The sequence below is a fragment of the Gambusia affinis genome, linkage group LG06, assembly GCF_019740435.1.
Source record: "Gambusia affinis linkage group LG06, SWU_Gaff_1.0, whole genome shotgun sequence".
NCBI lineage: Eukaryota > Metazoa > Chordata > Actinopteri > Cyprinodontiformes > Poeciliidae > Gambusia > Gambusia affinis.
This window is the reverse complement of record NC_057873.1, coordinates 12,582,568-12,608,867: the sequence shown is the minus strand read 5'-3', so window position 1 is coordinate 12,608,867 and position 26,300 is coordinate 12,582,568. Positions and strand designations below refer to the sequence as shown.

Below are 26,300 nucleotides of genomic sequence, written 5' to 3'. Positions count from 1 at the left end.
CTTTGGGATGTTTAGGAGGTAAAGTCAGAGAGGCCAGACTGAGAAGGTTTGGAAATGTTCAGAGGAGAGACTGTGGTCATATCAGTAGACGGATGGTGAGATTGGAGCCAGGAGGATGAGGGCAAGTTCAAAAAAGAGAAAAAAGAGATTTATGGATGTGGTGAAAGAGGAAAAGAAGTTGCTTTATGTGAGAGGACAAAATGGAGACTGTTACCGTCACTGACCTCTAGGGGCTCTCTTCATGAGAGCGCTCACTCTTTGTGTTTCAGTTCTACCTGGCTGCCACAGGTGCAATGTGTTGGAGCTCGTCAGCCACCTCATAAAGAGCTTCATACCAGAGACAATAAGACTAATTGGAGACAGATAATTTATTGAGGCGACCCCTGAAGAATAAAGCCGAAAGAGAAGACACCAAGGTTACGTTTACTTGTTTTGACGACTGATAGTAACTTGCTATATTTTATTCATAAACTTTTGCAAAGAAACATGGCCATCCAACAAATAATATCTACTACACTTCTATTTTGGCTTAGATTTGAGATTATAATTTGCCATATTTGATAAGAGAGGAATAGCTGATATTGAAAACTGAACCAAAATTGACTGGAGCACAAATTAATTGAAATTTCAGTATTTTACATATTTAATTTATTTTTAAAATGCCATATAACATTGATACGAAATTGTTTATTTATTGGTACAAAATTTGCCCATGAAAGGGACAAAATGGGAATAAGTAGAAAAGAAATGGGGTACTTCGAACCAATAATGATTCAAACAGCTTGCCATACAAACAAAGTGGCAGGTGGAGAGCTGCCGTCTCTCGGTGAATCGCAGGCAATGCAGGGGCCAGATTTAATTTAACGCATGTAGCTACTTAGCAAGATGCGATTCATTTACAGACATTAACTGTGTTCACTTAACTTGGCCCTAGACTTGGAGTTAAGAAAGAGACCCACGAAGCAACTGAAAAATCAGTTTTCAGGCCGCCGGGAAAGCAAACCACGCCACCCGGCTTCCGGGGATTCAGGAGCCGCAAGCGATTGACGGCAGACGTCGGTCGGTCGGTGGCTCGAGGGGGAGGAAAGACGGAGCGAGCGTTCACATCGGCTCAGACGTCCACCTCTCGGTTCCAGCCACTTTCGAGATGTCAAGAAAGCTGCACAGGACTGAAGTCTGCGCTGACTGCAGTGCGCCAGGTAGGGAGGGGGCAGATACATAAAAATAGACCATTGTGTCGGAACAATACATCGGAAAGCCGACGTGGTGGGCCACGGGGCCGAAGTTTCTCTCACTGTCACGGGGTCCGCAAACCAGGAAAACGGCCTGGACTCCCGAGCTTTGCTTAGGCCCAAAATAAACAGAAAAATAGGCGTGTTATCGGACAAGGGAACATCATTTAGCTAACAGCAGTACAGTGATAATGTAAATTACAGAGTAGGTTGGATTTGACTATGATGGTCTGTTTGGAGGACCGGTTTATTCACTGCAGCGGAAGATTTGGGTGTCAGATTTATGCTTGGAGGGACGTTTGTTTTGATTTTCCTGACAGGAATGATTAGCTTAGCTTAGCTGGCGATGTTGCTTTTTGTTTGCCGTTTTTTGGGGTCCGGATAGATGCCCTGACTTATTAGGTCACAATAATCTTTAAAAATCACCAATTTTATTGGTGAAATTTGTTTTCAGGTATTGGATTTTGAGTACCGAACATGGCTAGCTTAGCTTAGGACGCTAGCAATTCCTGCTAACTTTCGCTAAATGGTAAGTTACTGCCACCTCGTAGTCTTGCCTGCAATTTACAGCAGTCCTCTGCAACCCCAAGTTAAAGTTAGAATATTTGAATATTATTTTATATTTGATACTTACACATTTAGACTTGGGGAGTTGGCAGTATATGGCGTTAAATGAAAAAGTTCAGTACTGCAAAACACAATATTGAACAGTAGCAAAAGGTTGTTTAAAAAAAAAAAAAAAACCCTCATATTAACCTTTAGTCCATTCGGTATGGCATCCTTTTTACGACCTTTTTATGACTCCTTCCCCTAGGAGTTAATTCAAAAGACTATATACTAGCGTCCTTTAAATTAGTTGGACAGAGACAAAACGGCAGGGAGAGGTGTTGCAAAATTATCTTAACAGATGAACTGATCATGCGTTTCCCGGCCAACACGAATTTCCAATTTTCTTTGCCTGACCTGATTCGAATTTTGGCAGATTTCAACATTTCTTCCTCCCTTTTTTACTCTAATAGTCAATAAAATACACACAAAAAACATTGGTCAAGATAGTAGAATTTAATCAATAGTACCGTCCTTATTGATTTTTAGTTGCATCAAAGTACATGCTGCACTTAAATACCAGAAATGATTGTTCTCTTTGTTTTCAGATATTTAACAATGGGGAGGAAAAAAAAAAAAAGATTTTCCATTATTTGACCTGCTGATCAAAAGCAATTTGGCTGATTGACTTCAGACAAACCTTTTTTTATTATTTTAACAAATATAACTATATATATGCAAATATAAAAGAGCAAGCAAAATTTGTCATTCATAGCAAAATGACTATTACAATCCCACACTTTTGAACCATTTTTTGCTGTCGCATTTAATCAGTTTTTCTTACCTTTTGCCTCTCATTTACATTTAATCTGATGTAATATCTGATATCAGACCAACTGGAAATGAGCTCCTATTTTCTGGAGTGGTCTGACATTGTAGTTAGAGTAACGCATCTCTTTTTCATTGATTAACTATCCATATAGCTAAAAAGGGAATTCTGTTTTTATTTAAACATAATTTACGTGTTTGTGTAACTTTTTTTTTTTTTATAATAAAATGATTTATTTTCATGCCAATGAGTGTTGCTACTAGCAGCATATTTTGTATCAGATCTATGGGAGCATATGCTTCTCTGCTGCTACCACACTTTATATCACACAAGGGGATCTCTGGTTGCCTCTGCTTCAAAGCACAACTTGTTCTCCTGATTCTGACCAAGTCTTGAGTGTCTTTAATGTCGCACTTTGTGCACAGTTTTATAGCAGCTATGAATCATATCGTCATCCTTGTAAACCTTTTAGTGGAACATTGATTGTTTTAGAAACTGAGACTCTCATTTGGGTGGGCTTGCCATGGTGTTTGGTGAAGTTTGCCTTCTTCTGATCCTGTTTTTCATCATTAATCCTTATTGTTTCAATGCCTTTGGCAGGCTTTATGGATACTTCAGTAAATAGTTGTCAGTTCTGTATTGACAAACTGGGGCAGTTGTTGGCAAAATTATGTCATTCAGCAGCTTTGGCCAATAAAGCAGCGCTAATAGTCTATGCAGATCTAATAGCTTAATGGTGTGTAGCCATCACATTGATTGGTGGGTGTGGAGTGGGAAGCCTAAACTCTTAAGAGATTTTATATTTATTTTAAAGATTAAGTAATTAAATTGCTGCTCTCTGAAGTTTGAAGCTGCTTTTCTAAACCAGGCAAATTGCATTCATCAGAGCTATTTTGCATTTGCTGCTGCTTTTCCTGGTGGCAGACAAAACGTCCAAATGTGTTGGTTCATCAAATGACGAACCTTTTTAGCTCCATTAATACTCTTAGCTAGGAAAGTTTTGTCCCAGTTTGAGAGTGACTAGTGCAGATAGAGAATGAGTGTGTATTTGCATTATATGCAGCTAAGTGTGTAGATACTTGTTTTGACATTGGTGTGCTAAGTCGTGTGCTACTTACCACATCATCAGGGTCCTGAGAGTGTGATCCAGACTCGATGATTTGTCTTTCAGTGTCAACTGGCTGTGAATATATATTTTTTCTAATCTAAGAAATACGTGTTACATTTTGGAAGCACCTTGTAAATAAAAACTCAACCTGTATGTAATCTGCTTTTTTCTGGGAAGGCTCCAGAGATTGTTTGGACCCCGTGATTTCTTTTTTCCTTTTTTTTTCCCCTTTTCCCTGAGATGCGGATCAAATTGCGTGTAGGCATAACCACATAATTGTTTCTCAAACATTTTGGCCTCTGCAGGCCCCTGTACTCATAGCTACTGGGTTAAGTGTGTGTTGGGTCTGTTTATATCTCCACACAGATACTAAAAAAAGGTCACCCATGGCTCACTAAAGAACACAGTCCTCAAAAAAAAAAAAAATCTCAAAGTTTGGGACAGAGCAATAGATCAGTATTTATAAATGAGGAGGTTTTCTGTAAGATTTGTCAGCACATATTTAAGTAGATGCATAAAAATGCATGCATACGGGTTGGCGTGGGGCACTGAAAGAACACAAGAGCTAAACATAAAAAGGCTGACAATCATGTCCTTCAGTAGAGACATCTGTGACAGATCGCAAGTGTGCACATAGTTTCACTGTTTTTAGGTTTTATGTTTTTTTTAGATGTATTTTGATGTCAAGTTGAACTCTAAAGCTGTTTTAAAGGTAGACTTTTTAAATAGCAAATATGATAAAGTGGAATTAAATTTTTTTTTTTTTAAAAAGGGTAATTTTGGGAAAAACACAAAATAAATTTTATAGGGCTTTAAGTTGTCAAAAGGTGCTGAAATTAGGGCTGGGCGATGTATCGCGTATACTCGATGTATCGCAATATTTTCAATGTACGATTGTTAAAAAGGCTATATCGCAACCATACAGTATAAATTATCGTTCAAATAATAAACTTTCGCCGTCAAATTCACTGCGAGTATGGTTTATCCGACACGCTATGAATGCATCACTAGTCCCTCCCCCGTCCCGACCTGAACATTTTCTGCCAATCACGCTGCGCAGAGAAAACAAACAACATGGCGACGGCAAGAGTTTGAGGCAATCCGTGAACGAGACGGTAGCACAAGACGAATCAGATGAACTAGTCTATTTCCGAAGAGAAACAGCGCTGGATCAATAATTTGGCAAGGATTTCGAACAAAATGAGGTAATTTGCGAAACATGTTACAAAACTATTGCCACAATGGTTATACCACAAATTTATTTCACCGCCTAATCGGACTATTCTTTTACATGCCGTTCACAGCCGCGCTGGAACTAGTCCTTTAAATGAAACCTGGAAATATAGGTATGATTCGTTTAGTGCTATGCAATGGTAAAAAATAACTCAAAACTACTCATTCTTTTTTCTTTCTTTCTCAATCTCTGTCAATTTAACGACACACGCAGACTCTTTGCCATAGCAACTGTCAACAGCCCAACTTTATGCATCAAGAGTCAGGTTCCAAAAACACTCAAACATTACCCCCACTTAGAACAGAACATTCAGTTTGTTACAGTTTTATGCTTTTAGACTTGGTGTGTATTTTGCTTTTATTAATAAGTGATCACTGTGGTGGATTAGCCACCGCTGCGTTAGCCACGCTAACACAGCGGTGGCTTATTAGCTAATTTAAACACCTGCTCTACTGATGATCTGTCAGTTTAGTGTAGGTCGCTTTTTTATTTTTATGCTGAACTATAACGCACCTTATTCCACAGCACATCTATTTGTTAAGTTTGTCAAAGTCAAGCATAACTGACCTACTTCCCTTTCCCTCGCTATTTTATTTCTTAGTTAAAACCTATTTCTCACCTTGTTATCTAGTCTTAGTGTAGACAGTTCATAGCAAAACACTGAATTCCTTTTTATATGAGCTTACATTTAAGCCTAGCAGGGAAATGGGGGCAGAAACTTGCGTGGGTGTCATCATGGTGCAAGGAGTCTAAAATAACATTGGAGCTCATTTAAGAATATTGTGAAATATATCGTCTGTGATATAGCAAAAATATATCAGGATATTAGATCTTTCTCATATCCCCCAACCCTAGCTGGAATAGATTTTTTATTTTTTTTTTGTCTAACGTGCCAAAACATATGCAAAAGAAGAGAAGCACATCAACTTGAAAAGTCCAACCACATCATGGTGAATATATCGAATAGATTCCTGTAAGACGATGGCAATAAAATACACAGCCAGAATTGAGGGGAACAGCTTAGACATGGGATATCAAACTCCAATCACTACAGGCTAATGGCCTGCTGTTGTACTTTTAGATCCCTCTCTGCTTCAACACATCCAAAACAAATATTTGTCATTAGTTAAACTGCAGAACTTAACTTTGTATTGAAGAATCAATTCAGACATAATTAATTCAGGAGTCTTGGATCATGGATTTATCCCATTTTGTCTAGACTGTGATTTTATACCCCTTGGTTAGATCAAATGGCTATGTATCAGAATGGCTAAGATTAAGCCCATATTTCAACTTAGAGCATCTGTGGCAAGTGTTGGAAAATCACTACTCATTGACAATCTGTCCAGTTTGACTGAACTTGAGCTATTGTTTGTTGAAAATCAGTCAGAAGCTTCAATATCTGATGGAAAGTTTCCCTCAAAGATTGCATTTATTTCTACAAATGTAATGAATACAAATGCTTTCTACACATTTCAGATTTGTTTGTAAAACAGTTTGAAAACCATTTATCCCTTTATTCAAATTCACAATTAAGCACTGCTTTGCTATCACATCAAGCTGCAGTAAAATTTCTGGTGGTAAATAAACAAAAAGGGAAATTTAAAGCTGAAGGGTGCCTGTTTTTGTGAGGTATTGTTGCATGTCCACAATGTTTCAGCACTTACATTTGTAAAAACACTTTGATTATTATCAAAGTGTTTATCAATCTCATGCGGTTAACAGATGCTTACTGCAATGTACCGGAAACTCAAGACTCTAAAAGCAAATTAACAAGGTTGCAGGGCCATTCTGAAATGTACTGTATTGCAAGGTCAGAGCTGACTTCATTCAGTTGTCGTTAGCCATTTTATGTCTATTGATAAAACAAAAGTATATTGGATTTGACTGTAAGCAGGGCATGGTTTTCAGCTTTACAGGAAGAGCAGCAAAGTTTATAATTGTTCACTCTATTTTCCACATTTACTTCAGTTATTCTGGATAAGCTGAATAAAATGATCAAAAATAAATCTGTTCCCTTTTCCATTGTTTAAGAAGTGTTATTGTGACATCATCCCACGGCAACCTCCATCCCTTTTTTGTCTTGGTTAAATAGCACCACGGGGGACAGCTGGTTCTGCCCCTGTTTACCTCGAAACATTCAACCTCTAATCAGTTCACCACAATTTCTTTGCACTTACATTTTGTGTGGACATATTGCTACATCAGCTTTTATGTAGTTCTAGAAAATCTTGAAAATAAATTCAGATTCCAGATGATGTGCTAGACATCAGCTTGAATTTTGCACCAAGAAGCTGTTTTACTAAGCCAGGAGGTCTGTCACACACAACCTGTGATTGTGCTGTGCGTCTTTTCGTATGTCTGACAGACCCGGGCTGGGCCAGCATCAATCGAGGGGTTCTGATCTGTGATGAGTGCTGTTCAGTCCACCGCAGCCTTGGCCGCCATATTTCCATAGTAAAGCACCTGAGGCACAGTGGATGGCCTCCAACACTACTCCAGGTAAGGCTGAGAGCTGAAGACTCTCTAGAGGAAGTGGGAAAAAAAGGAGAAGTTTCCTGCATTCATGATGATGAACCTTGACTGAATCATCTCATTGATTTCATTGCAGATGGTTCAGACTTTGGCCAGTAATGGAGCCAATTCCATATGGGAACACAGTCTCCTGGACCCTGCACAGGTGCAGAGCGGTCGAAGGAAACCAAACCCTCAGGACAAGGTCCAGTAAGTACACGACTTTAAAATACACAAAATTACACAAACACTCAAATTATTGGCGGCATAATTAATGTTTTCACTGACGAAGAGCTGCTCCTCTAAGTCGATACTTTAAATTCTGCAAAAATGTTGACCTTTATTTATTATTTATGGTTCTGCTTTCTTGCAATTCTTACTCTGTTCTCACAGAACTTTTGTTCCAGTGCCTTATTTGGCCTCTTTTGGGTTGACATGTGTTTATAGGAGGGTCAAAACAACAGCAACTTGATCTGAAGGAAAAAAAAAAAATTTTTTGCATTTCTTGAAAATTGTATAAATCTGGAAAAAGTATTCCCTTTTAAAACTCATTGAATTTAAGATTTGCAAAACAAGTAGAAAAACTGTTGTATCCCATCAGCTCTGGTTCAGAGACCATTTATCTGCTGCTGGAGTTTATGTATAAAATGTGAAAATAATCCTCGGCTCAGTTTTTATTAGGAGATTTCAATGTTATTTTTTTTAACCTAATAGAAAGGTATGACAGCGGAAGTAATAGAAAGTTCTTTATGGTCAAAATACAATAATTTTATTTAGATTGGCACTTTAATGAACAAAGAAGCATTGGTATTGCAGCTACATTGTGATTCTAAAAGATATTTTGCAACAAGAAGCAAGGATAGGGATTGCAGAGATTTCCTAAACCTAATTTCCAGTTTTGTTAGGTTGCTGATACTTACCAGAAGAAAGTAAATCAAGAGCATATCTGTCAACTTTGATCACCAACTAGCGAATGGATTGGTGCATCATTATTCAATCTTTATTTGACATACTAGTACTACATGTGTTGCCCTGGAAACTTATCTTTTTGCTAATCATCTCCTGTTCTCCTCTTGTTCAGCACCGCTAAGTCAGAGTTCATCAGAGCCAAATACCAGATGTTGGCATTTGTGCATAAGCTTCCATGTCGAGATGATGATGGTGTCACTACAAAGGATCTCAGTAAGGTAAGGGCTCAGTATTTCACTTCTATTCTCTTGGATCCTTCTTTTTAAATACAATATGATTTTAGAGCCTGTAATCATTTTGGAAAGAAATTCTGATCAGTTTGCTGAAAAAATTATTTAAATTACTTATTTAATGCAGAGAATCGTGACCATATTATCTATTTTTCTCATGTCTCTAGCTTTCTATTATTTTCAAATCCCTGTGAAAGTGTATCTAATATTGGATCTTAGAATATTTCAGATTCTCATAATCAAGTCGGATTCAATGTTCCAGTTAAAACTAAAAGCATCTTAACACTGATTCACTTTTTCTTTTTAAACTGTTTTAATTATTAATTATTCTTATTTTGTTTGTTCTACCACATTATTGTTACTAATATATTACAGGTTTCAGTTTGAACAGATTTTTACATAAATAATGGAGAAGTAACAATTTTTTCAAGTATAAGAAGCACAGGCAGTAATCTGGTATTCAACAGGAGGATAGCTGTTGTTTCTCTCACTTTATAGCTGCTTGTAGCTGAGCAACAACCTTCTTCACTGCACAAATTTGCACTTTGTTTGGAAACTTGTTAGTAGCTTTTATAGTCACAAATACATCCTCTTTCAAGTGATAAGATTTTAAAATTTTTATCAGATGAAAAATACCATGATTTACATGTTATAATCCATCATCCCACTGTGAATAGATTTTTCACAAAAAATAAATATTAAGACAGTTAAATTTATATAGAATCAATAAACAATTAATAAAAAGAAATTCACTAGACAAGATTTGAACAGTCAGTGAAAAGAAGCAGAAGACACCTGAAATGGACGACTTCTGACCGGCAAGTACGTGGACGTGTTTGGCTTTGATCGGCCGCTGAAGAATAACAATCCTGGAGAACGATTTATCATTTTTAAATAGTTCGATGTTGTGAATGGTGTTGATTTGAGTTGTTGAATCATTAGTAGTGGATCTGGGTCACTTGTCGAACTAAGAATGGTTTATCCCTCTAGCACTAAGAGCTCCTTTGATCCATCTTGTTTGCGGTGGGGCGGCCCCCAAATGCAAATTGAACCTGTTTGAGAACTTCAGACTGTTTTTGCTTCTGCCTTCTCCATATTTTAATAAGGAAAGCAAAATTATTTGACTTGACTTTTATAAAATTTTCTTCAATTGATCACGTCATAAACATTAAACTATCCTTTAACTGAAATCATAAAATTGACACGAAGCATTTTTCTATCGTACCTTCAGTCTGTCTTTGATAAAAATGTTCAATAATAAAGTTTATTACCTACTAAGTCAGTCGACCTTCATCACCTTACAATCAGCTGATGGGGTACGACGTTCGGTGGTTATGAATAGTTTAAGCCAATTAGCAAAGATGGACCTATTCATACTGTGAAGCAGCAGGCCCAAGCTCCAATGCTGCTTTTATCCACCGTTCACACACAAGTGCGCACACATTCTGTCTTTCTTATAACCCCTCCACAGCAGGATGTGTTCTGGATGACACAGCAGGATGTATAATGATCACTGATGCTGGGGAGTTCCAGCAGGTTAATAAGACTGCTGCCTCGCCTCACTGTTTCTGCTCACTTTATGTCCTCTCTGCTTTTATTTGCTAGCAACTTCACTCGAGTGTGCGAACTGGGAGTTTAGAGACGTGTCTTCGCCTCTTGTCCCTCGGTGCTCAGGCCAACTTCTTCCATCCGGTCAGGAAACAAACATCTTCTTGCTAGCTTCAAAAAACAAACAAACTAACTAAAAACAGCAGCAACCAGCTCTGTTCTGTGATTGTTCTTAGGCTAAATTCATCGATGTGACTTGTGTTTGTGTCCGTCGTCTTGATGCTGCAGGAGAAAGGCACCACCCCGCTTCATGTCGCAGCGAAGGCGGGGCAGATCCTGCAGGCTGAGCTGCTTGTTGTGTACGGCGCTGATCCTGGAGCTCTTGATATCAACAGGCGCACACCAATGGACTATGCTAGGTACAACTGGAAACACAATTATTGGAAACGTGATTGGAACGTTGAGTGAATGAGAATAAAGAATGATGTGTTTATTGTTTCCAGGCAGGCCGGCCATGTCGAGCTAGCAGAGCGTCTCGTAGAGTGTCAGTATGAGCTGACGGACAGACTAGCCTTCTACCTTTGTGGCCGGCGACCAGGTGATCATTTTACTTGATCAAACAATTCTTCAACTAAAACTTCAGTTTGAAGTGAGGTTACAAAGAAAAATTGTCTGCTTTTCTGGAAAAGGATGAAAACTAAATTCCACATCGCTATGCATGGACCATAACGCGGCAAAGATAGTCACCAATAACTGAAGAAAAACTGGACATTTCCCCGAAGTTTCTGATAAGACGAGACTGACACATTTGAGTTTGATTACAAGACAGAATTGAATATCTAGGTCTAGCTAAAATTTCCCAAAACCTTGTGTCTGATGAAAGCACCTCTTGAGCCACCGTTTCATGATGTATATTTGGTTTTAAGAAGCAAACAACAAGAAACTGCATTACTAAAAGACCACAAGAATACAGAAAAAAAACCCAAGCGTGGCATATTCTGCCTTAAGAGGATGTTTCATGGACAAGAGATGTCCTCATAATCTGATCAAAGACAAAAGTGATCAAATATTAACAGATGAAGATGTGGGATGATGTTAGTGGGATGATGTTGGTTGGAGTCCTGCTGAATGATGTTTACGCTTGTCCAACTGGGTCATGGCGCATCTTCTATATTCTATTCCTTTTGCCTTTTGAACAAGTTTAATATGTTCTTTGGTCTGATTTCACAAGATAAATGGCACATCAAAAATGAAAAACATTTTTGAAATATTTTTTCTACCATAGAGAACACTGACATTTTAGCAGGGATGTGTAGATTTGTGAGCTTCTGTACATTCTGTTTTAGCTTTCAAACAATCATTGAGTTTCTACCACTCATTCTTTTTTAGATCACAAAAATGGCCACTATATCATTCCTCAAATGGCAGACAGGTATGGACCATGCCCTCATTTTTTATGTTTGAAACTGATCTCATTGTTTCCCAAATTGTTTTGATAGCATGAAGAATATCTGTATTAGTACTTGCAGCTGCCTAACCTACCATAGTTTTCATTCAGAGGTTAAAAGTGATGCAGTTTATTGCTCTTACCACATGGTGTCCTCATAGTGAATGTGTAGAGTTAGTAAAAATTGAAATGTGATGGTTTAAGAAACTACTTAAACAGAAATTTCTTGATATTTTCTGTCAGAAAACAAAATTACAACTTAACCAGTTTTACCCATTTTACTGATGTGAATCTTGTTTCTAAGCCGCCATCTAACCTCCCCCTGCATCTGTTCTGTTCTGGTGGTTGATTCTTTGTTATAACTATTAAAGCTGTTTTGATGTGGCCTCTCTTCCCCTTCTTTCTCTCTTTCTTCCTTTTTCTCACTCTTCTTCTATTCTCTTCTCTTTCGCTGCGCTTGGTGGAGCCAGAGCTCGTCCTAAGTGCCCGACACAGAGGTATCTTTACTTTCCTTGTTCCTCCCTTCCAAATATCTCCTCCTCCACTTGTTAGTATGTCTGTGTTTTTTACTGGTATAGATCCATTTAAAGTACACAGTACTAGATGGTCCGATTAATCAAAGGCAAAGCAAACATTTCTACTTGTTTTATAAAGGATTTAGTGTTTAGAGGGTGTTCTCAGAAAAATCCCACCTGAAAGATCTCATAAAGAGAATAATGTTAGAGATTACAAATATGTTTTAAATAGGCCTGAAAACGTCCTGGGATGCAAAGAAGTTTCTACAGGAATATTGCACTTATGGTTTCACAAATGGAATAAATCTTTCATGAATCCCAAAGCGAGTTTTATAACTGGAAAGACCCTTTCTTTCATTGATGCACTGACCTTCTGATGATAGTGCTGAAAATTAGCAGCTATTTCATCATATTAAGTCACATACTTAAAACCCACAGATAGCAATCTGTGAGAGAATTTTTCTACTTTGAGATTTGATATTGTTCCCTGTTGGAGGACGAAGATCTCCTGAAATGTGACAATCGTTTTTTTTCATCAATAGTCTCCTTAAGCTCAGTTTTTATTTGAGACATAATGGATCATGTCACCATCTACCTGCTCCATCCCTATTTCTTTAGAACAACACTGTTTTCTCCTGGCCTCTTCCTCTTGTGTCTATTTCCATGGTTTTCTCCTCCCACCCCTCCACTGTACTTTTATTTTGTATTGTGCTCAAGAACACTGACTATAATTTTTGTTTTTTTGCTTTCACTCAGTCTCGACCTCTCTGAACTCGCCAAGGCTGCCAAGAAGAAGCTGCAAGCTGTAAGTTTTATTTTGAATAGTTATATTGCTAATAATTCATTTATAGTTAAGAAAAATACACTATGAAAGGCATCATCATGCTTGTCATTAACATTGAAAATTGTGGTTCAGTATTTGTGGATTTAGCTAGTCACTGATTTTTTTCATATATCTAAAATATACCAAGGAAAATGCATCTGGGGAAACTCAAAAACTTCAGCAAATTGCTACTTGACACGCTGTTGGCTGGCATGTGTGAGGCAGCCAATCCAGGAACGGCATTGGTTGTCCTGTTTTTTTTTTTTTTTTGGCCAAGAGCAGACATGAAGAAGACTATACTCGGTTGTCTTGAATTTAGTAAATAGATTTAATTTTAGCAAACCTCAACTGACCAGAAACTAGTAAAGTTCAATCTGATTTGATGTCAAACTGTGAGGGGGGCAGAGATATTCTTGTTATGAAATAAAGACTTTTGTTGAAGGAAAAACAAATACGCATAATGTTGCACCTCATTTTTGCTTTCTTGCCAAATAATTGTTTCCTGTTAAGGTCAGTCTGTGAAGGCTTGTGGTTTGCGAGTAACGAAGCCTCATAAATCCTACCCTGGTGTTTCCATTAGACGTGTTCTAATGGACATGTAACATTTTATTGGCAAATTGTTTCTGTGTTGCAGCTCAACAACCGGTTGTTTGAGGAACTAGCTATGGACGTGTATGATGAGGTGGATCGCAGGGAAAACGATGCAGGTGAGTGCTGTCCTTCATCACTAATCTGTTTTCATTTTCAGTAGCAGAAATATTAAATACCTGTGGGCAGTTATGGGAGCAAAAGTGAACTTGAAAGTAAGCATTCGTAGGGTGGAAAAATTGGTTAGAAATTTTAATGTTTTTGTTTACAAATGCCCTACATAATTTTAATCACTTATCAAAAACAGCTTGCCAACTAGCTCAAGTCTTGTCAGCTGCATTTTTAAAATGGAGTGAGAGTTGTTGGTATCTCTTCTGGGGTTTAAGCTAACTTTTTAAACTGGTGCGCTTAACTGAAAATGCTAGTTGGGTGCACCGTTTACAGCTGCATTGCTTTTAATGGTGCCGTACCCTTAAGTTTACATATGTTGTCCCTCCTTGCTTGTAGTGATATTTCTAGACACCTAAATAATTTTTTTGTAAGTAGAATAAACAAATGTAAAAACCTTCGTTGAGCAGTTTCTCCCATAAATCTCCAAACATTCTACTGTTGAACAAGTGAGACAGACAATGGGTTTTGTTTTTCTTTTAAAAATCTGACACCTGTGCCTCACTGAAAGTATAAAAAAACTTCCAGTCCATCAACTTATTTGGCTAGAAGGAACAAAAAATGGAGAGAATGAAAAAGAGTCTTAATGCAGCAGGGAGGGAGCTGGTAGGACGGGTTGAGGAAGAGGGAAAAGAGCTTGTTGGAGTGGGAAGGCCAAATGTGGCGAAGGCAGGAGGAGAGTCGGAGCACTGAAGTGGCTCTCTCCTCCTCTTCCTACGTGCTCGCTTTTTTCTTCTTTTGGCTGCTTCTTCTTTCAGTAACAGAAATAAAATGTTCTGACTGAAAAGCTGCAGGTAAGTGTCTCAAATACACACTTGCACACAAACGTTAATCTGAACATAGTGAGCCAAGTTGCACACCAGGATGTTAAACTGAGTTTTTGGGTGTTCTCTACAGTTTTTCCTAAACTCTGTTTATGTCTCCATGTCCGTGTGGGTGGCAGGACTGTGAGTTTGATGTGGGTGGCTGCGCATGCGTGAGCCGAGTTGACCTTGTTGTTTTAACACACACACTTATTTGTGTATTTCCTTTATTGTCTGCAGTGTGGTTGACGACGCAGAACCACAGCACTCTGGTAACAGAACGAAGCGCGGTGCCATTCCTGCCGGTCAACCCTGAATACTCTGCCACAAGAAACCAGGTAAACACCCAACACACACTGAACTGCACACGCATGCATGTGCAGACGGAGAATTTCTATAAGAGGTCAGAAAGAGGAAACTGTGGGGAAAAGTTCTTAGAGCTTATGTGGGCAGTGTATTTTTAAAGCCAGTAATAGAGAGTAAAAAAATCTTTTCCTTTTCGTTCTTAAAGGAATACCAAATGCCCGCTCACTCGATGGTTTTTCTACCATTTGAAAAAGAAAATGATTTTTCCCGTGTGTCTGGGTCTGTTTTTCTGTTTCGTATCTTAGCTCTACTTGGAGACAATGCTTGAAAATGTCCACTTTACTGTCCCCTGGAAATGCCAGCAAGCTTACCTAATTGCAGGGTTTACATGCGTTTGCGCATAATTGTTTCTCTGTTAGCCTAGTTACCATAGTGCGTGTGGGTGCGTGTGTGTGGGGGTGTGTATGTGGGTGTTGTATGACCATATTTTTCCACAACACATGGTAGCTGACCACAGGAGTCACTCAGACAGAGCTGCTAGCTGTGGTCTGCATAGTGGATATATGTACATTTGACTGACTCTTAGGAGGCCGTTATGATGTGAGTGAATGTGTGTATGCTCATCACTGTTTCTTCATCAGGGCCGTCAGAAGCTGGCTCGATTCAACGCTCGGGAATTTGCTACTCTCATCATTGACATCCTGAGTGACGCCAAGCGGAGACAGCAGGGAAAAGGACTCAGCAGTCCTACTGGTGAGACGGAGACGAAACGTTACGCAGAAAAGCTTTGAAACACATGAAGGCTAAATAGATGTATGAAGACAAAGTATTGTGACCATAGCAACATAAATAATCTGTACTTGGATTTTACAATTTTGGCCCCCCTGGCAAAATGTTTGCACACTGCTATTCATGACAATGTTCCATCATACATTCCCTGATTTTATGCTAAAAAAACTTATAAAAGGATCAAATGTTTTTTGTTTTTTTTTAATCAATCAGTATTTATTCTTGGAAAACCCTTTGATTTGCACTATTTATGTCATGTATTTTGTTACCAGTATTGTTTACAGTGTTCTCAGGAAAGGCAGAACTGCTTTGAACGCTGCTCTCTGTCCCTCAGATCCACTGGACCTGGGCATCGATGATGACGAGCACGACTACGATAATGTAGCTTCTGATGAAGACACGGACAGCGAGCTGACCACCCAGAACAACAACAACACACAACGCAGCAACCGTGCAAAAGTAGAAAATACACACACACGCATGTTCTCACTTGTCTTTTTGTCCTCCTGTTATACCACGGTATTTCAAGTCCGAAAATCACACCCCCTTTGGTCAGAAATCATGTTGCCACCAAATAAATTTTGGTCCATAAACCAGGGCTAGCCAAGCGCAACAGTTTAGGACCATTTTTGTTTCACTCTATTCACTCTCATCATCGTTGCTTGGATACAAAAGTATCAAAGAGGAATCTGGCACATTTAACCGTTTGTGCTGCAGCAGCTTCAGTGAGCATTGTGGCACTAACCACAGCTGGCTAAATGTGTGGCTAATGGCGGCGAAGTTGACCTCTGCTTCAGAGATCTGTATCAATTTTAAACTAACGGGCAATTTCACATATTTGTTTTTTAAAAATAATCTAGACTATATATGTCCTTAAGATCTAAAATCCATAGATTTGTCCAATCTGAGCCTTGATAATTCTACAAATAGAGAATCTATAAATTCTGTTTTTCATTTGTGAAACATCAGTAGTATTTATTTTCATTGGTCTTCTATATACCATAGTATGAGAAGAGTGTAAAAACTGGAACTTAAACTTTTAATCCTGATTTGATTTTGTAAAATATTCAGGATTTTGGGATTTGTTAAACCTTTACTCACAAAACAACAAAATGTAAAATTCTTAGTTTCTGCAAAGACTCTTGAATCGTTTTGAAATACTAATGTTAAGAATTTAGCCACTCACTTGGTTTCTATGAGAAAAGGAGTTCAAACATCAGCGCACGATGTTGTCTTTGAGGGAATTTGCCACACTCTGGATTCGGTCATAGCTTCTGGGTGACATAATCAGCTATTCAGTGGGGTATTGTTTATACCACTGAGAGCTACACACATTCTCATTGGCCGGCGCAATGAGAGTGTGCATGGTTGGAGAGGAAGAGGCAGGGAACAATAAGATGAGAGAAAGTTACGGTATGTGGAAATAGGAAGGTTGGGTGGCTAATCTGGTGTCTGCTAATGAGCTCATGTTTGAAAGTTGTAACTGGTTTAGCTGCAGGGAGTAGAAGAGGGCTGAATATGAGCCTGGTTCAGGGTCACAGGAAGTGGGGGAGGATGGCGTACAGAGCCAGAACTAAGGCTCCACTGTCTGATCTGGATGGCAAGCCGGCCCTCTTCCTCTCACACAGCTGCATACTCTGTTTACAATTAGCGTAAAGGGGACATCTTTAGTCTCATCAGTTCATAAAATGTTGGAATTTCATTTTCACTGCTGCGTAGCCTTTCAGAAAACATAACGGACAAGTTAAAATCCTTTTTAAATGGGGAAAACAGTAAGATGCAACACAAAGTATTAATCTTTTTGGCTTTAATTTAATTTGATATTGAATATGATCCTAAGCGTCCAGTGAGTTTCACTATGAAGCAGACTTTGTTGCACTTGGCTAAATAAAGAAAAAGTGAGCCATATCCTGTTCTTGTCGCTGAAAATACACAGCCAAAAAAAGGTGAAGACAAAGATAAATTTAGAACATTGTATGCAATTATCCATTTTTTGTTGTTGTCCTGCACAAAACTGCAAGACTTTATGTTTTGGATCTACAGGATTTACAAATGGCTTGTTTCAGATACTTTATGCTTTAAGCATTTGTTTAATTCATGGTTGAGCTGGAAAGAACAAAACATGTTCATTTCCAATTAGTTTTTGTTTATCTTTAAAAAAATATATATAAAGCATTGCAGATTTGCACTTTAATCAGGAAAATTATGAAGATTTCTCTCATTCAACTCAAGTTTTATGTAAATAAGTTTTAAAATCCTCACCAGTCTCTGTCTCCCTTTTCCTACCACCCAGAGCATGGACTCCTCTGACCTGTCCGACGGCCCCATCACCCTGCAGGAGTATCTGGAGGTAAAGAAGGCCCTGGCCTCCTCGGAAGCCAAGGTGCAGCAGCTGATGAAGGTCAACAACAACCTGAGTGAGGAGGTCCGGCGGCTGCAGAAGGAGGTACGGCAGAAGGTTCGATCGGACTAGTGACAGCATTAAAGGGATAGTGCAGATTTTTGGAAGCAAGGTTATTATCAGTAGCAGTTTCCTTTCTTGTAGTAAATCGACATATCACAGAAAGGCACCAGGCCAAGAGCAGACAGATTTGCTTCCACAGATACAAACATTTTCTGTTATTTTTAAATGGGATATAATGCTGATAACTTCACAAAACCTTCTTATAAAATGCATGCTTTTTGAATGTGAAATCTCTATTTGACAAAACTGGGAAAAAAAAGGTCATGATAGATGTAATAAAGTAAAATTGTTTGTTGTACAACGCTGAAAAGAAAAGTTGGATTTCAAACATGTGGTTTGGTGTTTAGATAGTTGATATTTTCTTTCCACACAGAAGTTATTTTGACATGCAGTTAAAACTCTTAGTGGAAGATGAGCTTTTTCCGTTGACAAGAAACAATTTCAGCCTTCATTCTTGTATGAAGGCTGGCTGCTGTGTCGTTTTAATAATTTTAATCTATTAATAGTGGCTTGTTTTGATTCCATGCGAGTCATCTTCATGGCAGTTTGTTCATTATAAACTGCTAGTTTTAATTTATTTCACCCATGATTCATCCGTGTGGTTTTTATTTTCGCATCACTGAAGTTTTATTGAGGACACATACAGTAAATGAGATATATATAAAAAAAAAAGAAAAACTTTAATTTTGCACTGCCGATCCATTTAAAGCAATATAGGTCCATGATTGCAAGACATGAATCACCACTCTTAGTTAATTAACTATTGGATAATAGATTGTAATGATGTATAAGTAACTATAGTCTTTAATTATGGGAATGCATGTAATTAAAAGAGTGTTTTGCAGACATAAAGCATTATTTACACTAAACAAAAAAATGCGCCCTATCCAAAGTTGTACAACCTGGGAAAATATGCAAAATTATCCCAAAACTCCTTCAAGAAATGAATACAAATACAAAGTTTGTTGGCTGTTTAGTGGGCTTGCACTAAAATTTTCAGAGCCAATGTTTGGGAGGTGATTCTGAAAAATGTTTTCTCCTATAATCTCAACGTAAAATATTATTAATGCTTAATCTAAAGAAAAAAAAATGGTTCCAGATGGAAATATGAAGGTGTGCTAATGGGGTATCAGAGGTTGGATGAATGGGATTTTTTTGGTTTGTTTTTTAAATTCATGGCTTTGCATTAAGCAAAACGATAACTTCTTAGACTCTCTATTTTTTTTTTTATCTGTGCAAGAATGAAATATCTTCCAAAGTAGAGATTCTGAGTCTGCATTTGATCTTGGAGACCAAATGATAAAATGTCCCATAGAAAATTAGGTCACCCACAGTGAGGACCTCACTGATTAAAAAATATTGTTTTCAGTGCTGAAGTTCATAATCCAATTTTTCAGCAAAGCCAGAGGAATTGCTTCAAAGTAAATAGATTTTATTTTCTTTGGTCAAGTCTCAATATTGTTTCTAGCTGCTTTATTCAAACGGATGCTGGTATTTTTAGTTTTGTCGCATGCTTAATTGTGAATTGTGTCGTGAGTGATCGCACTGCAGGTTCCTATTGTTTGGTCAGAACTAGTCCCTGTTTAAGTATTTTTTTTAATCACATACTCCTTTCCCCCATGTTTGATATGAGTTACAGTGAGAAGCTGTTGTATTTTTTTCCATTATGGTTGCCTGTTTTTTGACGATTCAGTTTCTACTGCCTCCCTCCCTACTACCTCCCCATGTTCCTCCATCCCACCCTCCATCCTTTCTCCTCCCCCTCTCCCCTAGATCACCCGGATGCAGACAGAGAACAGTGCGTTACGGGGGGGCCAGCAGGCTGGGGGGGCAGCTGGCCATGGAGTTGGGGGCCCAGGTGGAGGGGGGGGAGGCCACTGGGTGAGTGGCGGGATGTTTGGAGGAGTTGTTGCTGGGGGTTTGGTTGGGTTCGGTTCGGGAGCTGACCCCACGGGGCTCTCTGTGCCCCCCTCAGCCAGCTCTTACCCCCCTCTCCACCGGAGGGACCGGCAAGCCATCTCCATGTATGAGCCGGGGGCGGCCCCGGGGCCCACGGCTCACAGCCCCCCAGCCCTGGACTCCCTTGCAGCCCGCCTGCAGCCCCTCAACACACCCAGCGTAAGTTAGAAAGCCCCACCGTCCAACCTTCCTGTCGGTGGTCCTGATTGGCCGTTGCCAGGCGCTAGTCCAATTCTGATGTGTATTTTCCACACCTCTTTATCTTCTGCATCTTATTAACCGATCCTTCTCCTTCAAAAGATCGATTTGTGCACAATTCTCAAGTTTAAATTTATTTTTAAAAATTCAGTATTTGACTTATTTCAGTTTTTCTAAGAGAAGCACAAAGATGATCTTAAGGAGAAAGATGTAGAAACTGGAATGTTTCAGTTCTTTTGCCTGGCGGTTCCTCTGACGCTCTGCTCTTTTGCCTGGATCCTTTCCGATTCTTTGTGACCTTCCGGGTAGCTCTGCTGCCGCTGCTAGATCTGGAAACGGCACACATGCGCATGCACACACTTAAAAACAAAAGCATCTCTCTGATGGGGGTAGGATTAAGATCAATCCTGACCCCTGTGTGACCAGTTCAGCTGTCAGTTTTTCCCTCAGCCTCAATACAACCCCCCTGGTGTCCAATTTACCTGCTCATTCCACCACGTTTTACCTGTGTGTGTGTTTTCTGTCTGACTGTCTCTTTACCGTCCGCCCCTCGCTCACTGCGGTGTCATCGCTCCATTTCATCTCCACTGTAGGTGTTTCGCAGTTATGCCCTAGAAAATCTTCTGGATTTGAAAGTCAGTCTCATCTGTGTTCATATTTTTTGTTATTTATGCAATGTGATTTTAACCTAATAGTTTACAGCTCTTCTAGAAACAACCGAGAACACAGAGCTTCCTGTAGCTGCAGTGGGATGAAGCTAAAGCTGGCTCTTTTTCATCTTGTTTCTCAGCTGTTTCTCCCTGCCGTCACTCTTCCCTCAGCCGAACCGTTTTGTCGGCTATTCCGTTGATCTGAAATGTTCTCTGGCCTTAACTGCTTTTCCTGCTCTCCATATGTGTGTTGCTCTGTCCTTCCAGGTAAGGAAGGGTGGCGTTAGTAATCCAGGCCTGTATGGAGTCCAACATGTGTCTGGATCTACGGAGATGGGCCGATACATGGTGAGCTGAAGCTTTGCTCTCTGATTATTCACACAGAAACCAAAAGGAGGCATACTGTTTAAAAGAAACAAATTCACATTACTCTAATGTGCAAGAGATTTTCAACAGCTAATGCACTTAGCTGTGGATTTTTGTATAACTTCCACCAAGAGGAAAGCGGTTAAAGTATAGTTCTATGAGCCAACAGTTTAAGTTAAAATCTCTACATTTTCCATGTCGCTTGTGGGATAATGACGTTTACTCACTTTTTTATAAATTTGTCTTGTGCAGTGATTATTTTCACCCCCAAATGTCTAATCTTTGTGTTTTTTTATGTGAATCAACACAGGAAAGAGGTTTTTCACAGAGTTGCTTCTGTTACTTTCTTTAGGTGTCCAAACCTGAGAAGCATGGCAGCGGCACAGACAGTGACTATGACAACACACACGATCATTTACAAAGGTATGCACGATCAAGTTAACACTGAGATTCCTCAGAAATACATCAGTTAATCTTAACCACGTCTCTTTTTCTAGTATCGGCCGGAGCAGCGAAGAGGAGGGTCGGGGCGAGTCTGAGGAGGGAGTGGGCGGCGACGCTGGCGAGCCGGACCCCACCCTTCCATGCACAGAGGACGTAATACTGAAGACGGAGCAGGTGACTAAGAACATCCAGGAGCTGCTGAGGGCCGCACAGGAGTTCAAACACGACAGGTAAAGGAAAAACTCTCCCGGCTCCTGATGAGGAGAGGTGCAGATGTTCCTCTCCGATCCCCTGATTTAGATCGGAGCGGCCATAATGATCTACCGTAACACACCACACCCTACAGGAAGATTGGTTACAAAATTGCAAGCGACAATCTTAAAACGATCAAAGTTCTAAGATTGTCTTAAAGGGAAGATGTAGGTGTGAACTAATGTGTAGTGTGAACTATTGCATCAGGTAGTCGGATGTGCCCATCTTCTCTATTTAATGATTACTGAAGGGCAATATGGTAAACAGACTTTATAATCTGCATTCTTTTGGTTGAGTGCAGCATTTCTTTACACTTTGGTGTTTTTATTCAAGTACATTTTTGTTAATGGAGACTGAGAATCCATTTGAGTTTTGTTTTTCGTTGTTTTGTTTATTTTATCAGTTCCAGTGTTAAGTGTTCTTTTGAAAGTAAAGTGTATCTATCTTTGGCAGGACATTGCATGCGTTATTACGTCATTTCCATTAAATCAGTGTACCAAGGTCTTCAAACAATATTATCGTTTATCGCAATAATTTGAGACAATCGCTCAGCAAAATTTGTTATCGTGACAGGCCTAGGGTCGAGTGAGATCAACTGAACTATATATTGTTTTCTTTCCATATTGACACGTTTTCATCAGCTTTGTTCCGTGTTCTGAGAAGATCCACTCTGCTGTCACTGAGATGGCTTCCCTCTTCCCCAAAGTAAGGCCTCCTCCTCTGATTTCTGCTGCGTTTTTGTGTCCACATCATTGCCTGACCTTAATTGGCGTCTCCCTGCAGCGGCCAGCGCTCGATGCGGTTCACTGCTCCCTGCGCCTGCTGGCTTCCAGCGCCTCGCGGCTGCAGGTGGAGTGTCGCAAGGCGGCGCCCTCGGAGCCCGGGGCTCCGGCGGTGGACTACCAGCTCCTCACCCAGCAGGTCATCCAGTGCGCCTACGACATTGCGAAGGCTGCCAAGCAACTGGTCACCATCACAACACGCGAGAAGAAGCAGTGACCAACCCAACGCCGAGATGGGGAGAGAGGCAAGAGGCCGATTCATGGGGGAGGGGCCTTCAGGGGAAAGGAGTACGAGGGACAACACCATCAGACTGCGGATGGAGGAAGCGATGGAGGAAGAGAAGAAAAGCTTGGAAGATGCATGAGGAAGCAGAGATTGCTCTGAACAAACAGCAAAAGCGTGGAAGTGAAGGTAGGGGAAGGACAGGTAGAAGGGTCTGATCTGGAGTTGGAATGAGAAGCGTTTAATAAACCGCTGAAACTGTGGAAAACATGAAACCTGATGTTGGGAGATGTACAGCGAACTGGATTCTTAAACGTTATTGCTTTATTTATTTTGGTCCAACGTTGTCCGTCCCATTTTGTGCGCCTCGTCGCCATGGGAAGAACTTCTGCCACAGAGAGAAGTGGCACAGCCTACTGGGAGAAGGCGGGACATTCCTCAACTCCTTTTCCCTTTCCTTTCCTTCTTCCCTTCCTCCCTGTCTGTCTGTCCAACCTGAAGTGTGGACCCTCTCTGCTCCCACTGATGTCCCTGGCAGCACGAGTGAGCCATGGAGAGAAGGACACACCTCCACCGAGACCCTCAAACTCTCCAGCTTTTCTACGGGAGGGCCTTGAGTTTTTCTTCCAACCCATCGCTGTCTTGTTGGTGGTCCACAGCATGATCTGGCATGTTTTCATTTCATTTTTTTGTTTCTTTCTGAACCCGCAAATCAGATTGATTTGCACCTCTAAGGACTTTCGCCCCACCCCTTTTTTACTGACTTAAACACTTACACTGGAATAATTATGATTTATTGTTTACCATGTTGTTTTGTATTGACAATTTTACTGATTGATTTAACTGTTTCTGTAAGTTTGTTTTATTGTGCTAAAATGAATTCAGTCATAACAGGGAGACAGCTGGGAGTGCTTCACCCTCTCGCTGGGAGATGAATAAATCTGCACACTCAGAGATCAACAAGAACCTGAGAACAGATTCCCCAGCATTTCTAAGCAGTCTTCTTTTTTTCCTCTCATGTTGTCTCATGGCCAAGGGGTTGAAACAGTTGCCAAAGGAGAGTGCGTTTCATTTTCTGTCAGAGCGGAAGCCCCTTCGCCGCATTGTAGACAGAGCAGGATCCTCATCTATCTTTTTTTGTGCTTGATTTCTTTTGAAAAAATACTCTGCCTCATTTATACACAGCCAGTGGAATCATCTCAGAATCATTCGCAGTGCCAAGCAGGATAATAATAAACAACAATAACAAAAAAACAACATTTAGCTTGGTTTGTTTACAAGGAAGAGCCTGGTGGCCATTAACCTGCATGCATGCTAGAAAACAAAACACAATTCAGATTTAGCAGACATGCAGAAAGCCCTGGATCTGGCCACCGAGATCGTAAAATATGTTCTTGTTTAACGTCCTCAGTTCATGGAGAGTACTTGATTTGGTTCGCCATGTGTTATTTTTCACTTGCAGGACTGTCTGGCAAGCACAATCAGGCAGACAAGCTGTTTTCCAGCTCAGACGGTCTGCCGATCTGGGCCACAGATGTTGTCTGTGTTTCTGAACTCTGTCAACAGGAAACAGCAATGGGAACAAAAGTTTTGTTTGTGTGTGGATATATATATATATATATATATATATATATATATAGCTCATTGTATTGTGCCGAACAAATATGCTTGTTTCTGTAAGGACGGATGCTGATGACATCCTTTCTATGACTTTCTTATAGTTTATTAAGGATGTGATCAAACAGCTGTGCATCTATTTTGTCTCAAACTGCTTTACCCGGCTCATTCACGCTTTGCTTTATTTGTCCCTCATTTGGCTGATTGTCCTTCAGCCTCACATGACTGAACACTGTTGAGGAAAGTAGAATCTCATCCATGTGACTCTTTTATCCATCTGCAGTTGGAGCTTGAATGCCTTTGCACATTGTCTTCATCATCTCCTGTTCGACTGACTGTTTTAGTGATTTATGATTTTACTGACAAACAGAAGTGGGGGCCAGAAGAAAAACGTGCTCCTTCAATCATCAGTGCCCATGTTTTAGACTAGAGCCATATATATATATAAAAATATATATATAAATATTAAAAAAAACCTATATTTTCATGCTATTTTCTATTAAGCTCCATGTTAGGGTTTTGTTTGTGGGATATTTATGTCTATTTGTTGGCCTAAAGGGCTTCAGACTGCGACGTCTGCTCTCCAAATCTTCAGTCAGCTCGACCCAACATTTGAAGTGCCGTTTGGTTGCCCTCCTGTGTGATCAGACTGGAGATATTAATAATAAAGCTAGAATCCACGAAAAGAGGAGGAGGAGGAAACACAGGCTGATCTCAGTGTGAGTTGCACTATTTTCAAACACCAGCTGGTTGAAGTTGGATCTACGTACTGCACTCTTCCAAAGGTCTTGGCAGGATTAGTTTTGTCTGAAGCGCACTTTGGCCGAACACTACAGTCATCTCAACGGGACGGGTCTAAAATGCACGTGGCCCGGTTCTTCCTACATTTGATAGACACTACTTAGGGTGCCTCTAGTTTGAATGTTAAATGCTTCCTTTCGCTCATGTCACTTAACTTTATACACTACATTTTGTTCAGATTTTGGGGTGTTGATTTCTAATTTTAGAGACACCCACAGGTTATCAGTTGGACCAATCCATGCACAGGAGACATTAGAGTTACAGGTTTTTGTTCTTAAACACGGTCGTGTGCTGTGGTCTGCACTGTTTTCATCCTTGACTTTTCTTTAAATTGCACCATGAATTCAGAAATGGGAGAGCTTTGTGTTGACAGAAGGCATTAACTGTATAAAGTAGACAAAACGGTGACTTATGGAGAGAAAAGGTCAATCATAATGGAAACTCATAAGCTGTACATTTGTAATAAAACAATTTAATTGCCATTCCTAATGTGTGAATGTTCTTCATAAGTGAAATTGTAGTTTCCCAGCCTAATTAAAAATCTATGGGAAGACAAGTTCTGTTCACAGATCATCTCTATCCAGTCCGATATCATTGAGTAACTTTGGAAAGAAGAATGAGGAAAGCATTCTTCACAGCCTTGTGATTGGAAAATTTCTGAATATAAATACTTGCCTCACTTCTCTTAATTTCCTTTGCAGAAAAATGTTAATAACCATGTCTCATTCCATCCAAAACATGTTTATGTGCTACTATGGCTTGGTGTAATCCCAAAACATCCCAATAAACTAATCAAACCTTGTTTCTTAAGGCAACATAATTTGAAAAAGCTCCAGAGGCGTGAAGAGCATTGCGATGCGTTGTACAAAAGACTTTGGGATCTTTAATATTTGCA

General features: G+C 39.7%; 1 protein-coding gene across 6 annotated transcripts; it reads left to right on the top strand.

Annotated features, from left to right (window-relative positions):
- Positions 1–343: 343 nt before the first annotated feature.
- Positions 344–25,887, top strand: git1 (G protein-coupled receptor kinase interacting ArfGAP 1). Of its 6 annotated transcripts, XM_044118893.1 has the most exons (22): positions 344–416; positions 935–1,199; positions 7,318–7,451; positions 7,561–7,673; positions 8,545–8,650; positions 10,268–10,354; positions 10,499–10,629; positions 10,714–10,808; positions 11,600–11,642; positions 12,128–12,154; positions 12,929–12,977; positions 13,630–13,702; positions 14,795–14,892; positions 15,502–15,613; positions 15,984–16,108; positions 17,943–18,095; positions 19,887–20,231; positions 21,188–21,268; positions 21,639–21,709; positions 21,784–21,960; positions 22,624–22,687; positions 22,766–25,887. In XM_044118893.1, the coding sequence occupies exons 2-22, from the start codon at positions 1,148–1,150 to the stop codon at positions 22,979–22,981; spliced, it is 2,352 nt and encodes a 783-aa protein (XP_043974828.1). In that variant the 5' UTR covers positions 344–416; positions 935–1,147; the 3' UTR covers positions 22,982–25,887. The 6 variants fall into 6 exon arrangements, with proteins under 6 accessions (XP_043974828.1, XP_043974830.1, XP_043974834.1 ...); XM_044118895.1 differs by lacking the exon at positions 12,128–12,154 and having other exon boundaries at positions 345–416; XM_044118899.1 differs by lacking the exon at positions 19,887–20,231 and having other exon boundaries at positions 345–416.
- Positions 25,888–26,300: the final 413 nt, after the last annotated feature.

Coding starts and splice junctions, on each gene's coding strand:
- git1 (XM_044118893.1), top strand. CDS start 1,148: ATGTCAAGAAAGCTGCACAGGACTGAAGTCTGCGCTGACTGCAGTGCG. Junction 15,614..15,983: donor AGGACTCAGCAGTCCTACTG/GTGAGACGGAGA, acceptor TCTGTCCCTCAG/ATCCACTGGACCTGGGCATC. Junction 22,688..22,765: donor TGGCTTCCCTCTTCCCCAAA/GTAAGGCCTCCT, acceptor GTCTCCCTGCAG/CGGCCAGCGCTCGATGCGGT.